Source organism: Cervus canadensis, chromosome 6 (assembly GCF_019320065.1).
Source record: "Cervus canadensis isolate Bull #8, Minnesota chromosome 6, ASM1932006v1, whole genome shotgun sequence".
NCBI lineage: Eukaryota > Metazoa > Chordata > Mammalia > Artiodactyla > Cervidae > Cervus > Cervus canadensis.
In genome coordinates, this window is record NC_057391.1 from 26348694 (window position 1) to 26364348 (window position 15655).

General features: G+C 42.0%; 1 protein-coding gene across 8 annotated transcripts in view; it reads right to left on the bottom strand.

Annotated features, from left to right (window-relative positions):
- RYR3 (ryanodine receptor 3) overlaps nucleotides 1–15655 on the bottom strand; it is a 547151-nt gene that overhangs the window by 286946 nt on the left and 244550 nt on the right. For all 8 annotated transcript variants that reach the window (XM_043471377.1, XM_043471383.1, XM_043471384.1 and 5 more), the window contains exons 6-10: nucleotides 15401–15513; nucleotides 14092–14191; nucleotides 11196–11289; nucleotides 5815–5889; nucleotides 2914–3070 (exon numbers count right to left, since the gene is read on the bottom strand). In XM_043471377.1, coding sequence (XP_043327312.1) covers nucleotides 2914–3070; nucleotides 5815–5889; nucleotides 11196–11289; nucleotides 14092–14191; nucleotides 15401–15513 — 539 coding nt within the window. The remainder of the gene's footprint in view (nucleotides 1–2913; nucleotides 3071–5814; nucleotides 5890–11195; nucleotides 11290–14091; nucleotides 14192–15400; nucleotides 15514–15655) is intronic.

Sequence of the window (15655 nt, forward strand, 5' to 3'; positions counted from 1 at the left end):
TCCGCTCATCACAACTAGAGAAAGCCAGCACATAGCCGTGATGACCCAGTGCAGCCAAAAATAAAATAAATTTTAAAAAGGCATTTGCTGAGGAGGAGTCTGGAGGCCCAGAGAAATCAAGGCACCTCTAGAGTTCTCCCCCATGAGCTCTTCAGATTGCTGATGACAGAACTACGGGCTCCTGCATGTTCTTCCTTCCCGTGCAGCTTCACGGCTAAGATGCCCAATGCCTTGCCCACACAATATCCCAAGGAAGCCCAGATCTCCTGGGGGAAGCAGCCTTACCTTGATCAGACAGGGAGACTAGGACATTTTAATTTCAGTTTCTTTCAGATTAAAATAGAGGTAACTGGGCTGAATACTGCTGCACTGAGAGTTATTTAAACCTCCAACACCGTGACGCCAATGAAATGCAAGCGCATAGGACAATGTGACTCATGGGCGACTTTCTGTCCAGCCCGGCCATGTGGGCAGCCCCTGGTACCACGATGCCTTTCAGCCATCCGCTGCTGGCCTCCCTGTGCGTGGGAATCAGGCAGAGATAAGCAACGAGCCTTTTGAGGGTAAAATGAGCTCACAGGCCGGAAGTGGTGCCAAGTGAAAGGAGTGTTATGGAGACTCTCTGTGGTGCTCTGAGCCTTTCTGCCTTCCCACAGAGGCCGCAGCACAGCGCTGAGCCCTGCTCCGTGAGGCTGAGCCAAGAAAGGAATGGAAGGGAAGAGTCCCCTTGGAACAGGATCCTGCCAGCTGCCTGGAAGGCCACCTGACTTTTCTGCAAGAGAAGCCTCCTTCTGCAATGGTAAAGGTCTCCAAGTCGGGGTTGGTCCAGGGCTGAGAAGACCGGGATGGAATGCTCAAAGAGGGGACAAGCCAAGCTGGCATTCTTATTAGAAAGGCGTTTACTTGGTCATCGTCCATGATGTGTCCCTTCTTATCTTCTGCCCCTCCCTGGCTTCCCCCGCCTGCCCTCCCTCCACACCCCACATCCGAGTTGTCTCTTAGGGAAGAATGGGAAGACTCCTCTCTGCTCTTAGAACTATCCTGTTGTTTTGTTTGGCTGCTCCTTTTAGCCAATTGCAAAGCCCTAACTCATTTCCTGGAGGCAAAAATGTTTTACTCCATGGTCATAAACTTGAATTTAAAATCCTTCTTGTGTGGGTAAACTTAAAAAAATAAAAGTGAGGGTAACATAAATGGAGATGTGCTCTGAGAACCCGAATGGAGTCACGGAGCTAATGCGCTATTAGAAGAGAAGCAGAGAGAAGGAGACGCCTGAAGGAAATTTAAGGCAGAAAGCTCTCATTTCTTCTTTTTTTTTTAAAAGGCCACACTATGCAGCATGTGGGACCTTTTGTCCCTGATCAGGTATCAAACCCTTGCCTTTGTGCTGGAAGCTCAGAGTCTTAACCACTGCACTACCAGGGAAGTCCCAGGAAGCTCTCATTTCTTCTATTTTTTTAATTTTTTTAAGCTCTCATTTCTTAATCTTTGAACAATGGGTGCAGGAAAGCCTAACTCTGATAGAGGGTAACCAGGGGAAAAAAAACCTCTAAGCCAAAGAGATTCTCTGCCTCAAATACTTTAGGACTATAAAAGAGGAGAAAAGGAGTCTGAATCCCTGCTTCAAGGAAGGTGGTGCTGAAAAGCTGGCCTCTTCTGATTCATTATGAAACAGAGATGTCCCCATGGACATTCAGCTGTCAGCCTGACACCAAGTCCTACACGAATGGAATCATCTATAACCCTTTATGGAAATCGTGGTGAGAACACAAATCAAGATGTGTCTCTGGAAAGGAGCAAAGAAGAGTGAAGCTAGAGATGAAGCTCCCGACGGAGATGCTGAGCCTCTTAGAGAGTGTGTGCTGCTATAACTATGCGTACACCGTGCAGAGCCCTTCTCACGCTTGGGTGCTCTTTCCAGAACAATCATAAAGTGACAGAGTGCCAAACTGGACATCAGGAGCTAGCTCAGCGTGTGATTCTGACCATCCAGCTGGATCAGACTCTGAGTGACACAGAGTCAAAACCTGGCTGACCGTTAAAGACAGCAGTTTAAAAAAATATTTCTCTCTCTACACATCAAATGGCAAATCTACATGCTTGGGGTTAACCTAGCTACCACAGAATCTGCTCTTCATAGAGGCAGGGGAGGCACAGTAGAGCTAAGAGATATGCAGAAAACAGACAACCCAGGAAAAGGAACTAGTAATTCTGTATAATACGAACAACTGCAAGACGATGCCATGTCCAGAATTAAGCCTTCTCTGCATCTCTCTGAGAGAAATTACTTCTTTGATTTAAATAAATGTAACACTGAAACTCCTGCCTCCACATTATCTTTGCTATATGGGAGTGAAGCAATAAGACTTCAGTGAAAGTGAAGTTGCTCAGTCATGTCTGACTCTTTGCAACCCCATGGACTACAGCCTACCAGGTTCCTCTGTCCATGGAATTTTCCAGGCAAGAGTACTGGAGTGGGTTGCCATTTCCTTCTCCAGGGGACCTTCCCAACCCAGGGGTTGAACCCAGGTCTCCCGCATTGCAGGCAGATTCTTTACCATCTGAGCCACCAGGGAAGCCCTAGTAAGACTTATAAGTATTAAAAACAATTCAGAACGTATTAAGCAACAATAACATTTTCCAGTAGCCTTAGCGCAACACTGTCCATTCTTGTGATACTTTTTGTTTTTTAGGGCTTTCCACTTTCCATTCAAGCCTTTCTCTTAAGACTTCAATCTTCATCCAGGGTACACATTCCTCTATGAATTCAATTTAAAAGATAAAAGAACAAAATATTTATCACTGGTCTAATTTCCAATTCCATTTTGTTCCAGCCTATTTTCTTTGCAGTCATAGTTCTACCTGGAGGTTTCACAGCTTTCGCTTTGAGAGTAAAGTCAAAATCCACCTCACCTTGGATGCTCGAAAAGAGAAGGCTGTCGACTTGGTGTCCGACTTTCCCCGGTCTTGCAGAATAAGGCCTTGGTCTTCTGTCAAGGCCAAGTAGTGGCCTGTGGTGAGATGCCGGAGTCGGAAAGCCTGTCCCCATCTGATGTTACTGCCGCTCCAGCTGGACAGATGAGAGAAGAAATTGTATTTACACAAAAAATAGGTCTTTTTCAATATTTATCCTGAGCATTTTTACATATGCTCTGACTCAGTACCCTTCTAAAGTACACCCCCTGACTCCTGGCTTGCTCTAGGATTGTGTATCTGCCTACAACTCATCACTTCTCAGTCTTCTGGCCAAGATCAAGTGTCTGTCTGCAACTCAGCATGGCATTCTCTTGTGAGCTCTCTTCTAACCTTTAAGATCACCAACAAGGAACATGGTCCTGTGGGCCATGGTTTAATGTAACTGGAAGTTCCAAGCTTCCAATTTTTCCTTCATTTCACTGAAATGTTTTGATGCTAAAAATCACACACAAAAATGAGAAGCACGCTTTTGAAGAGAAACCTGGTTCTGGGAAAGTGAAGCATTTCCAAATGCACGATCTCCACTCAAGGATTTCACTACCACCACTAGTTTGAAAAGACATACGAACCCCTACGTTCATTGCAGCATTATTTACAATAGCCAAGATATAGGAGCAACCTAAGTGTTCATCAATTAAAAAAATGTGGCATATATGCATACACAATGGAATAGTATTCAGCCATAAAAAGAACGAAATCGTGCCATTTGTGACAACATGGATGGATCCTGAGGGTACTAAGTGAAATAAATCAGACAGAGTAAGACAAATGCCATATGATTTCACTCATATGTGGCATCTGAAAAACAAAACAAACGAGCAAACAAAACACAAAATTCACAGAGACAGAGAACAGATTGGTGGTTGTCAGAGAGGAGGCAGGTTGGGGAGTTGGGAGAAATGGTTAAAAGGGATCAAGAGGGACAAACTTCTAGTTATAAAATAAATAAGTCATGGGGGTGTATGTAAGGTAGAGTATGGTAGTAATATGTATGTTATGTAATACATATAGTCAATAATATATATATTTATATAGTAATATATATATTATTGACTATCATCACAATTTGAAAGTTGCTAAGAAAGTAAGTCTTAAGAGCTCTTATTGCTAGAAAAGTTGCAATTCTGTAATGGTGACATATAATAACTAAACTTACTTCAGTAATCATTTTGCAATGTAAACAAATGTCAAATCATTATACTGTACACCTAAAACTAATATAATACTTATGTCAATCCTACTTTAATAATGAAAAGAATCCTCTCTTCAAAAGAAATAAGAATATTTATGCAGTTTACACTCACCAGGGAGAGACAAATAATAAGCAAAGAAACATAAATAAGTAAATATTGTGGCATGTTACAAGATGTTAAATTCCACGGAAAAAAGTAAAGCAGAATAAGATGATTGAGATAAGTGAGAGTTCATGCTGAATGTGTTGTAGAACCATATGGTCCTACATCAAAAGGCTGGCATTCAACAAAAGTCATGGTAAGTGCTAGGGCAGAAATTATTCACTGAATAATCTGTATCTAATTATCTTTTAAGTTAGAACAAAATGTTTCAGAAATACATGTATCAATTTTTAAAATGACTCTCCTCTTGATCTAATTCTTTGGCGTATCAAAGAATCAAATTACATTAATAGAAGCCTTAAATTCTTCATGTTTAAGACTCAGGGGAAATAAAGAACCATAACTGGAACTATGTATACATACTTATTTTTATTTTTTAAAAAGTTCATTAAATAAGAGCCAAGCCCTAACATCCTGAAAAAAATCAGAGTATGTTGCTATAAAAACTTCACCAGGCTTGAAAGAGAATATAAATGCCACAAGCCAGCTAACAAGTGGGTGCTCCTTAGGCCACCATAGTCTTTCAGTCAGCCTCTTCTAGAGTTCCTCAATAAAAACATTTGAATGTACCTGTATGTGTGTAAGAGAAATTCTAATATTTTCTCCTGATCACCAATGGATTATCTTGAGGACCCCCTGGAGGCTCCCCCCCCACTAGAGATTTTATTTTGAACATGTGTTCAGGGAGAGATGGAATAGAGAGCTAGAGGGAAAGGCAGAGAAAGAAAACCAAAAGTGGCCACACTGACCCTCTGCTCTTACCCCGAGCAGGTTAGCTTTAGCCTAACTTGTGATCCCTCTCAGCAAAATAAAGGTCCAGGGCGTAACTGAACTCCTCTGCAGTAGAGATGCCATGTTTTCACTCAAGTGCCTTTCTCCAAAATCTTGGTGTCCTGTTCCTTCCATCCCATTGTTTCTGACAAGTTCTGATAAAGACGGTTTCCTTCAGAGCTACATGTCCAGTGATGTTTTAGTCTTCCCTACCTCATGCCATCACAGCCACCACTCTGTCAGTTAAAGCTAACTTTGCTTTGGAGCCCACAAGGCTACCGGGAGGAGGAAGACTCACCTGGGTTCCAGAGAATCTATTTAGGAAAGTAAATGGGAGAAGAGCTTTGATGGCTTTCAGTGGACAGGCCTATGCTTGCCTTTTATAACATAGACACTGCAAGGGTAGCAGGAGCTGGGGGCTTGGATCAAGCAATAGAGCCTGCTTACTTCAGAGTCAAAGCAGAAGTCTTGGAAATCGTGTGTGTGTGTGTGTGTGTGTTTCTGTGTGTGTGTGTGTGTGCGCGCGCGCGTGCACGCTGTGCTTTAAAAGCAAAAACAAAAGTCACAGACATTTCAGAATTTACCTCTTTGCCAGGTAACTTCTGAGAGTTTGCCAGCTAATATAGAACAAATGTAACATTTAAGACAATAGGTTGTCCTGGAAAAAAAAAAAAACAATCTTGAAAAGAATGCCGCCCTGAAGCTCCACTACCTTATCCGAAGGGGTTCCACTCTCCACAGCGATCTGGCTCTTGTGCCAGCTCCCCCGGCTTCATAGTATATCCTCCTGTGAACAGAGGTGGAGATTAGATCCTCTGTGCGTGATGCTGATCAGCACTGGGCAGAGGACAGTTCCCTGCAGACGCTGCTCAGAACACGCTGTGTTTCTTGGGACTCATAGTAAGCAAAATGAGAAACAAGACTCAGAGAAAGACAAAATTTCCTATTCTCTCTTAAAAGGGAAAAAAGGTGCTGAAGGGGAGGGAAATGCTCCCCACATACACGTCATGGACACGCACACGCTGTTGGGTGTACGGTGAAAGGACTGTCTCCATTTCGACATCAGGAGTCAAAACAGTCCAGTCACATATCATCAGACCAAGTACTGAATGCTCCGTTTCTTTCATGTTCAGCTCCCTGATGCAGTTTCACATCTTTAGAAAATGTATTTTTACTTGTAAAACACATACACAGTACAGTGTGAAATCATTTCCATTGTTCTAGGAAGCTGGGAACAAAGTTTATGCTCAGCTACTGTAGAGTTCAGGGTTTTATTACTATACTGTTGTCCCCTTTCCTACATTAACAGTCATCTTTTAAAGTGTTTTGAACTAAAATTTTTATTTTGGAATAACTATAGATGTATAAAAATGTTGCAAAGATAGTCCAGAAAGCTTCTGTAAAGTCTCACTCCATTTCCTTTAGAGTTATCATCTTATAATACTAAGTAGAGTTGTCAGAACTAAGAAATCAACATTGGCTCATCATTGCTAATTAAACTCAAGACTTTATTTCAATTTTACCAGTTTTTCTATTAATTTTGTTTCCTGTTCCAGGGTCCCATCCTGGATGTCACATTGCATTTAGTTAATATGTTTTCCGTTTCTTTTGGTCTGTTAGAGTTTCTTAGTATTTTCTTATTTTTCATGCCTTTGGCAGGTTTGAAGAGTACAGGTCAGGCTTTTTGTAAAAATGGGTTTGTCTAATGTTCATTGGAAGGACTGATGCTGAAGCTGAAACTCCAATACTTTGGCTATCTCATGTGAGGAATTGACTCATTGCAAAAGACCCTGATGCTGGGAGGGATTGGAGGCAGGAGGAGAAGGTGATGACAGAGGATGAGATGGCTGGATGTCATCACCGACTGGATGCACATGAGTCTGAGTAAACTCCGGGAGTTGGTGATGGACAGGGAGGCCTGGCGTGCTGTGATTCATGGGGTCGCAAAGAGTCGGACACGACTGAGTGACTGAACTGAACTGAATATATATCTGATGATTAGCAAAGTCTATTTTTTAAAAATCTGTACAATAGGGACCAACTCATCTATATCAGATTATAAGGAATTAAATGAACTATCCTCGTTTACAGGTATGTCTCATGAATAGGGGTCCCTGATTACCAGGCATACTGAATCCAGATACTTTCTGAGAATACTGTGACTTTAGATCAAGGCTGATCATTTAACTTCATTTAATTTCACTAATTTAAAAAGATACCTCTACTCTAGAAGGTTTGAATGTATCACTACTGAATTACTCAAACCCCAGGAGAATCCTGACCTATGTCTTGAGACAACAGTTTATTAACAGATGGGAAGAGGAAATGTGCAGTAATTATTTCTTTCTCCCAGGAAGTAATTATGAGTTGGTTACAAATATTAATTTTGGGTGTCAGGTAGACCTGAATTTGAAGCTATTAGCTGTGTCACTTTGCAAAGTTCTTTCAAATCTGTGCATCAGCTTCCTTGTCTGTAAAATGAACCTAATAGGCTATTTAGGTCACAGAATGGTTGTGAGCATTTAATGTGGTTTCCTTAAAGTAATGAACATGTACAAAGATGTTCATGGATGTATAAAATATTGTGTACTGTTGATTTATCCAAATTTTGTTTATAGACACTTATAAACATGCATGGAAAGCTACATTACGTGGCACAAAAATATAATAAAACACTACATCAATCACAGTTAGCTTTGGTTGGTAGGATTATAGAAGACATTCTAAACTTTTTGCAAATGTACATACTATCAGGAAATATGTAGAAAGTATTTAAAAGGAAGCTCTAGCATCCCAGGTGTCTCTGTGCCAGGCCCAGAGTAGTAATGAGGCTGCACTGACCTAGCCCCACAGGAAAATTTGTTGAGATTTTCATGGATGCTTCTCCATCCTCAATGAGAGCAAAAGGATCTCTCAGGTAGAGAGGGTGGAGCAGGTCACCTTAGATCACATGGTTTGAGGACTCTCTCCCTGTGATATCTAAAGAATTCTAGAAGGTTAGTTCTTCCCATCTAGCAAAAGGAGGCAGCTTGCTCCAGTGAATCTGGCAAGGTTACAGAGGTTGAAACAACCTGTTCCCATTCTCTAAAACAATTACCCCAGGAGAGGAGGTGAGTGGGTGGGGAACTGAGGTGCTCTGAAAGCGTGGCTGACAGCTCAGCCTTGGCTTCAGTAAGTGACTTACCCCAGGGTGCTTGACAAGCCCGAGGCAGAGCCAAGGATCAGAGCTCAGGATGTTAGATTATCCTTTTGGCTTTGCACCCTGGGACAGTCAGCCTCCCTCGCGGGCCTGGCTGCTCTCAGGCTTCACAAGGAATACAAGTGATTTCCTCTGGAAAGTCAGCCCCATTACAGTGGAATCACTTGCATGCTTTCTTGGCTGTGGGGACCTCCTAGAATATTCTCAATTTCCTATTTCTTTGTGCTCTCCCACATTTTGGTATTCCTGGCCATCCTGGCCCATTCTGGGGATTTATCTGATGACTGACAATGATGAAGCTTATCACGTACCTCACAAAGACATCAAGTAATGCCAAAGCATCCTGTGTTGAATGAGAGACCAGTGACTACAAAGATCCAAGTTCTAGTACAAGGAGCCACTGCTGACAACCCAGTCTCAACCCTTTCATGCTTCGTTACAAAGGAAAGGAATAGCCTTTTATTTTTATCTATTTCTTTTATTCCAAAATACAAATTAGCTCACATGAAATCCTCAAAGGAAAGCTACCTTTACTCTTAACTCAATGATGGCATGCATGCCTGGCTCGGGGGCCCATTCTGGGAATTCTTCTCCCCAGCATCTTCTTTCAAATTCTTGTCCAAACTTTCCTTTGGGTCAGGATCTTGTTGAACCACTCAACAGGAATGCCCAGAAAATGACAAGCTTCTCCAAGCAGCACAGTTTCTGCCTGGGCTGCTTCTAATTTCATTCTAAATTAAATGATGTGTGTGTGTGTGTGCGCGCGCGTGCGCACGCATGCATGCATGTGGAGATGGGGGAGTGGGGTAAAGGGCCATGTACAGGTTATTTTAATTTTTTCCAAATATCTTTCCTTAAAAAAGAATAGGAATGAAAAAAAAAAAAAGAACAGGAATGGAAAGAAAGAACTAGTGAGTTCCAATGTGTTCCATCTTAGATGTAGACAATTCTGCACAACCTACTCAGAAAATTTCAGTTCTGTATCCACCTGCAAGCCTTCTCCTTAATGCAGCAGAATAAGATATTACAGAGACAGCATTTGGGCTACTGCACAATCTTACAGTTTAAAAATAAGGAAAAGAAAATCGCACCTGAATAGGAGCATATAACATCATTTAGCATAGGGAATCTTTAATTCCAAGGGACATCAACCCAGCCTCTTTTCTACTCAGAGGTAACTGTGAGCCACGGGGCCAGAATTAATCAGGCACTTGCCAGAGGTCTGTGTTGTATGTGTCCTAGACACCATTCTGGGTTACATCTGGTTCCCAGGAAGGGACACACAGAGGACCGAGTGAGTAGGGAGAGGCTCAGAACAATAGACATTGCCAATGGATGGGCTTCCCTGGTAGCTCAGACGGTGAAGTATTCACCTGCAATGCAGGAAACCTGGGTTCGATCCCTGGGTTGGAAAGATCCCCTAGAGGAGGGCCTGGAGAATCAGCATGGACAGAGGAGCCTGGGGTTGGCAAAAAGTCAGACATGACTAAGCTACTAAGCACAGCACAGCATTGCCAACAGATAGTTTCTAAGATGTACAATAACACACTCAAGCACAGTGCTCCTGAGTGTCATTGAGGACATGAAATAAGGAAGGAGCCCTGGCTAGAGAGTTAGCATCTCTGGTTTTCAGCGTCCCAACTGAAATCATTCACTGTGTGACCTTTGGCAGCAGCCGGAGTTAGACGGTTTCTAACATGTGTAGATGTGAACCTGTGTTTCTAACAAATTAAAGAAATGCAGTTAATGAGGTTCCTACAGGTGTCATGCAAACACAAAGGACATATTAGACAACTGGGAGATCAGACTCACTGTTGTCTCAAGTGAAAAAGTGAAAGTGAAAGTTGCTCAGTCGTGTCTGACTCTTTGTGACCCCATGGACTATACAGTCCATGGAATTCTCCAGGCCAGAATACTGGAGTGGGTAGCCTTTCCCTTCTCCAGGGGATCTTCCCCACCCAGGGATCGAACCCAGGTCTCCCGCATTGCAGGCGGATTCTTTACCAGCTGAGTCATAAGGGAAGGCCAAGAATACGGGAGTGGGTGGCCTATCACATTTTTAGCGGATTTTCCTGACCCAGGAATGGAACTGGGGTCTCCAGCATTGCAGGTGGATTTGTTGCTGTATCAAGTTCAGTTTAATTTGGATCTGAGACTTGAGTTTTTAAAATATATCAGGGTTTTACAATTACAGGGGTCAAGTTTTTATACTCTGTTCCTCTGTATATAAACCAAATACAAAAGGATGCTTCAGCATGAACTTAAGATCTAGATAAACATCTTCCATCTCCTGACTTTGAGTTCTGGAAAAGCATCCACTGAGAGGATAACTAGAGGACCAGAGGAAGCACCATCCTCAGCAGCTCCTTCGGCACTGTCCTCTAATAAATCCAGCTCTGCCTGGATACTGACATTTGGCTTCTCCAATCCTATTTGGTGATAAGCAGGATGAAACCACTGAACCCCACCTTCATAGCACATAAAAGGGGGAGTAACAGAGATGATCTGCTTTTGAAGAACCTGGTGAATGATTTATGTAAGTGCACAGACTCACTAGAATGATTACGCTGATTTCCATCACCAAAATGGAGGCTTTGGTCTGCAATTAAAGCTACCAGAAAGTCCTTAGATTCCAGAGTAATCAAAGAAAACAGTGGGATTGAAAAGCATCATGGAATTGTTTGCCTAAGAAGCAGCATGTGTACATAGGTATTCCTGTGAGCAAACTTGAGCATACTGCCTTTCCTATTTTACAACTGCAACCCACGACTAGACAGAAGTTTGTCAGTTAACCAACACTTACAGAATTCATTGGCGGACATATCCAAATGCAAAATTTTTAGTCTGATTCACCGGAGACAGGAGACAAGAGAAGGAGGAAGCTCTTGGCTTACCTGTGCTGGGAATCATTCTGGTCTGTAGATGGTATCGTCAAACACTCATCATGACCATGGAAAAGACGTACTACATGCCCACCAAGTAGGTATCCTGTAACAGAATTATACCCTACCATGAGCTGACAGGAAGCTGAGTAATGAGAACATATTTGAGTCAGTTATTTTAGAAAACACAAAGAGAGAAGCATTTGGGAAATTACAGATTCCATGAGTTCAGGCCTCAGGTAGAAAATCGACAAGAAAGTCAAACCAATTCTAACACTGAAAGTTAAATAGGGTTTCAGAGATGAGCAAGTCCAGTATCAAAAGGGAAGGTGAAAACAATGTCAATTCATGTCATTAAAAGCCAAAAGGTCACCTGTAACTAATACAATGTATATCAACTATGCCTCAATAAAATAATACAACATTAAAAAAATACACATACACACACAACCAAAAGGAAATCTGAGTTGCTATTCTTAGGAAGATAAGGATTCTTCAGTTGTCGAGGACATAAATACATCCAACACCAAGTTCCTGGATAAGCTCTTACAGTGTTGATGTGTATATTTTGTGGTAAGTTTCAAATCAAATTGCAGTCATGAGAAAGTAAGATGATACTGGGAAAGGAGAAGCAAACTGTTATTCTGAGCTTTCTTAGGAGTAGCTAATTTTCGAATGTGTTAAATAAACACAGATCAAACCTGAATGCGCTTCCAACACCAAGAGAAGGCAGCATGACATTCCAGAATCTCTGAGTGGCCAAGCAGAGAGGCAGCTATCACCTAGCCCTTAGCTTTCACAATAAGGAAAGGAATCTCAAGAGCCATGGAGTTCAGAGATGGATAGGAAACAATGAACTTCAAGGACATGATGACCAATTAGTCTTCAAATAAACTGCAAGTCTCCATTTAAAAAACATGGTTAGCAGGAGAAGGGCCCCAGTATGAACTTTACATGAAGAAATGGAATTTGACATCCCTTTGAATTAAAAATTTCTCCCAACTAGTCTGTTCTCAGGAGACACATGGACTTAATATGTTCAATGTCTGTATCAGGATTTTGAGAAAATCACATAATTAGATCACTCAAAGGGCTGTAAAACTATTCTGAGTGTTGGATTATAACAGTAAGAAGGAGAAGTCATGCCAGGGGAGAAAAGGGTGTTATCAGTACATCTTATGCAGGTATAGTCTTGATAGTCCCTAGTTCATTTTCTCCATCTGTCCAGGTAAGGCAAGTTCTTCTTAAGCTTCCCTGAAATGTTTAGAAGTCATTTTCTCATTTTCCTCTCTTTCACTGTACAAATATTTACAATTGTATACTTTTTTGCATTAAAATAATCCATGATATACTGTAGGGGAACTGTTAACAGCCAACTTATTTAGAAAGTTAACCCCTTCCATGATTACGTTCATGATTAAATGATCTATCATCTTATGATGGCACAGCCACGCTCCATTTGCAGCCCATCATTTAGAGTCCCCGGGAGTCTCCAATCAATATTCTACGGCACGGAGGAAATTGCCAAATGCTGGAGCATCACAACATTTCTTAATTGAAATATACCAGGGCAGTAATCAGGAGAGAAGGCTCACGAGGAGGACGACTCCTTTTCTCAGGGGCTGAAGTGGGTTTCTCACCAGCAGATGCTGAGAGAGCATTTTGCACAGTCAGATGACACAAGGGATCAGCTGCCCAAGCTCTACCACAAGGGCTCTCAATACTTTTAAAAGCATTGTTGTGAAATGATTCGCAATTAATTAATCTCCACAAACCCTCTTGTGGGACTGGGCACTAATACTATCCCTATAGTGGAAATGAACAAAATTAACATGAAGATTCGGTCAGAACTTCCTCAGGGAAGATTTTAACCTGGGATTCCTTGGTTCCTGAAAGAAAGGGAATGACTGACAAAACATTTGGAGCAGTGGGTGAATTCTGGTGTGAAAGAAGAGAGCTGAACACATCCTGCCTTTGAAAAGCCTCCCTTCAGTTGCCAAAAGAGTTAAAAATTTGCTGCTTCCTGATTATTCAACTTAGCTGTGATGCCTCCTGAAACTGGGGTATCACCTTGACTACTCTCAGTTTTCCATTTTCCAACATCATCTAATAGAAAGAGGTTTCACAGACTCAAGATTTAAAATAGGGTTAGAACCTGTGATATGAGTATTAAAAAAAAAATTCTGATCTTGCTATAAAGTGCTAGAATGTGATGTGATAACCCTTAGGTCACTGGCATCTGATTATCCTACTCAGCAGTGATATTACCCATGAGTAAAGTAAGGCCAGTGTATTTATTATATAACTTGAAAGGTGTTATTGACTTTGCCTAGCTCCAAAAAATAGAATATGCTGAACAAACTTTGATGATCTGACTTCTAAGGGAAAAATAAAATATGGAGAAAATGCCATTTGTTATTTTTAAATGGCCTTCCATAAATATAAGTAAAAACAAATGGCCAAACATCCTTTTATTATAGAGAAAGTCCTCCTCCCACCTGTCGGGAGAGATACATTGGGGAGAAATATAAAAAATATCAACTTCTTGGCAAATGATGTCTTCTAAAATTGAACCTGCTAAGGTCTGTATACTTATAACCATAAATAAAACTGAAAAGTCAGCGGGAGAAGAAAGGTAAGTCTCCAAGGTCCTGAACGCACACAGTGCCAAAACCATGGTGCATTGAAAGAATTGAAAAGTCATGTCAGAAGTGCTCATGAAATCAGAAGTCAGGACAGGAAATAATCCATATTAACATGAGAGAAAGGAATTTGGGTGAACCAAAAATCACACTAAGTGGATACTGAGACACCCGTGCCAGAACTGGAAAGTCACAAAAAAAGGTCAATATACATAGCATAAGACAAACAGGCAGGCCGAGAGCGGAACGCACAGAAAGAAGCACACCTTCTTCGACGCTGCTTCCTGAGCACGTAGGATGTACATTCCAGAGTGTCTGCATAAAGGAGGCATCCACTTGTATGTTACCATTTGATATTGAGAGATGCTGCAGCAGAAACAGAAATGAGACATCCTTTAAATCACCAGGCCAGTCCTGACAGAAGCAGCTCACCTAGAATTTCAAGGATTGAATTAAATAGCTTTACTCTCATCAGGCGTTTTCTACCTAGACTGTGGGAGATTGCTCCACCCCATCTCGAAGCAGCTTCAAAGTGGGACACTTTATTCAGGGAGGGTGAGGATTCAGCTACAGAGGTGGCAGACATGCTGACTTCATCCCCTCAGCTGGATCTCAAATTCAACAGGAAGTTACAAAGTATCTATCCTTGGCAGGAGAAGGGGACTTACAAATGGGAAAAATTAATCCAGCCTTTGGTTGAGGCAAAGTAAAATCTGCTGGCAGAACTGGTGCTGAGAAGCTTAAAAACTTATCTCTGACATTTCTCTGATCTGTAAGGAATTGCCCCCATCCCTTAAGGGCCTGATGTCAATGTTGCTTGACATCTTGTATGGTATGCAAGTATCACTATCAGGGGCAATATTTCACCTGCCTCTTCCAACCACTGTGACATCCCACACTCTGAAACATGTCCAATTCTCTTTCTCCCTCCAATTATGTTTCTATATCCAACACTTTCTGGCTTGTTCCTAATTAGACAAGAGCTAACCAAAGTGATAAACTGAGTCCTTGGTGGCTCAGATGGTAAAGAATCTGCCTGCAATGCAGGAGATCCGGGTTTGATCCCTGGGTAAGGAAGATCCCCTGGAGAAGGGAGTGGCTACCCACTCCAGTATGCTTGCCTGGAAAATTCCATGGGCAGAGGAGCCTGGCAGGTTACAGTCCATGGGGTCACAAAGAGTTGGAAGACTGAGCGACTAACACTACTATCAAAGGTAACTAATGTGATGGACAGGGAGGCCTGGCATGCTGCAGTTCATGGGGTCTCAAAGAGTCCGACAAGACTGAGCGACTGAACTGAACTGAACTGAATGTGTCAATAGTTGACTTTTTAGGAAGTGCCTGGGAGCATTTAAGCTGGGAACAGTGCTTTAATCTAAAAAATAAATAAATAAATAAAGTTACATTCCAGGCCCCATGATAATAGCAGGAGAGAGAATTTAATCATGTCTCAAGTACACTGTGTAAAGGTAATCTTATCCTACCCGATCTGATGTGGTTCTGTCCTCCCTGGCCATCCATTCCTAAAAGAAACAATTCTGGAAATGAAAGATGCTTGTGTTAGGAGATACTTACAAGGTATCTTTCAGAGGACACACTGACGAGGATGAGGTCATCACCAATTCGAACCTTTTCTCCCTCAGACCTCTGCTTGGAAGCGGGATGAATGGTCCACCAACAGGCTTCTCCTACACAAAGGCTCCTTGGGTTAGTGACTGCATCACAGAAGTCAGTGTCCCTAACTCTGCCCCTCATTCTCCTTCCGTCTGATGAAAACCCCTGAAACACACACACACACACACACACACACACACACACACACACGCATGC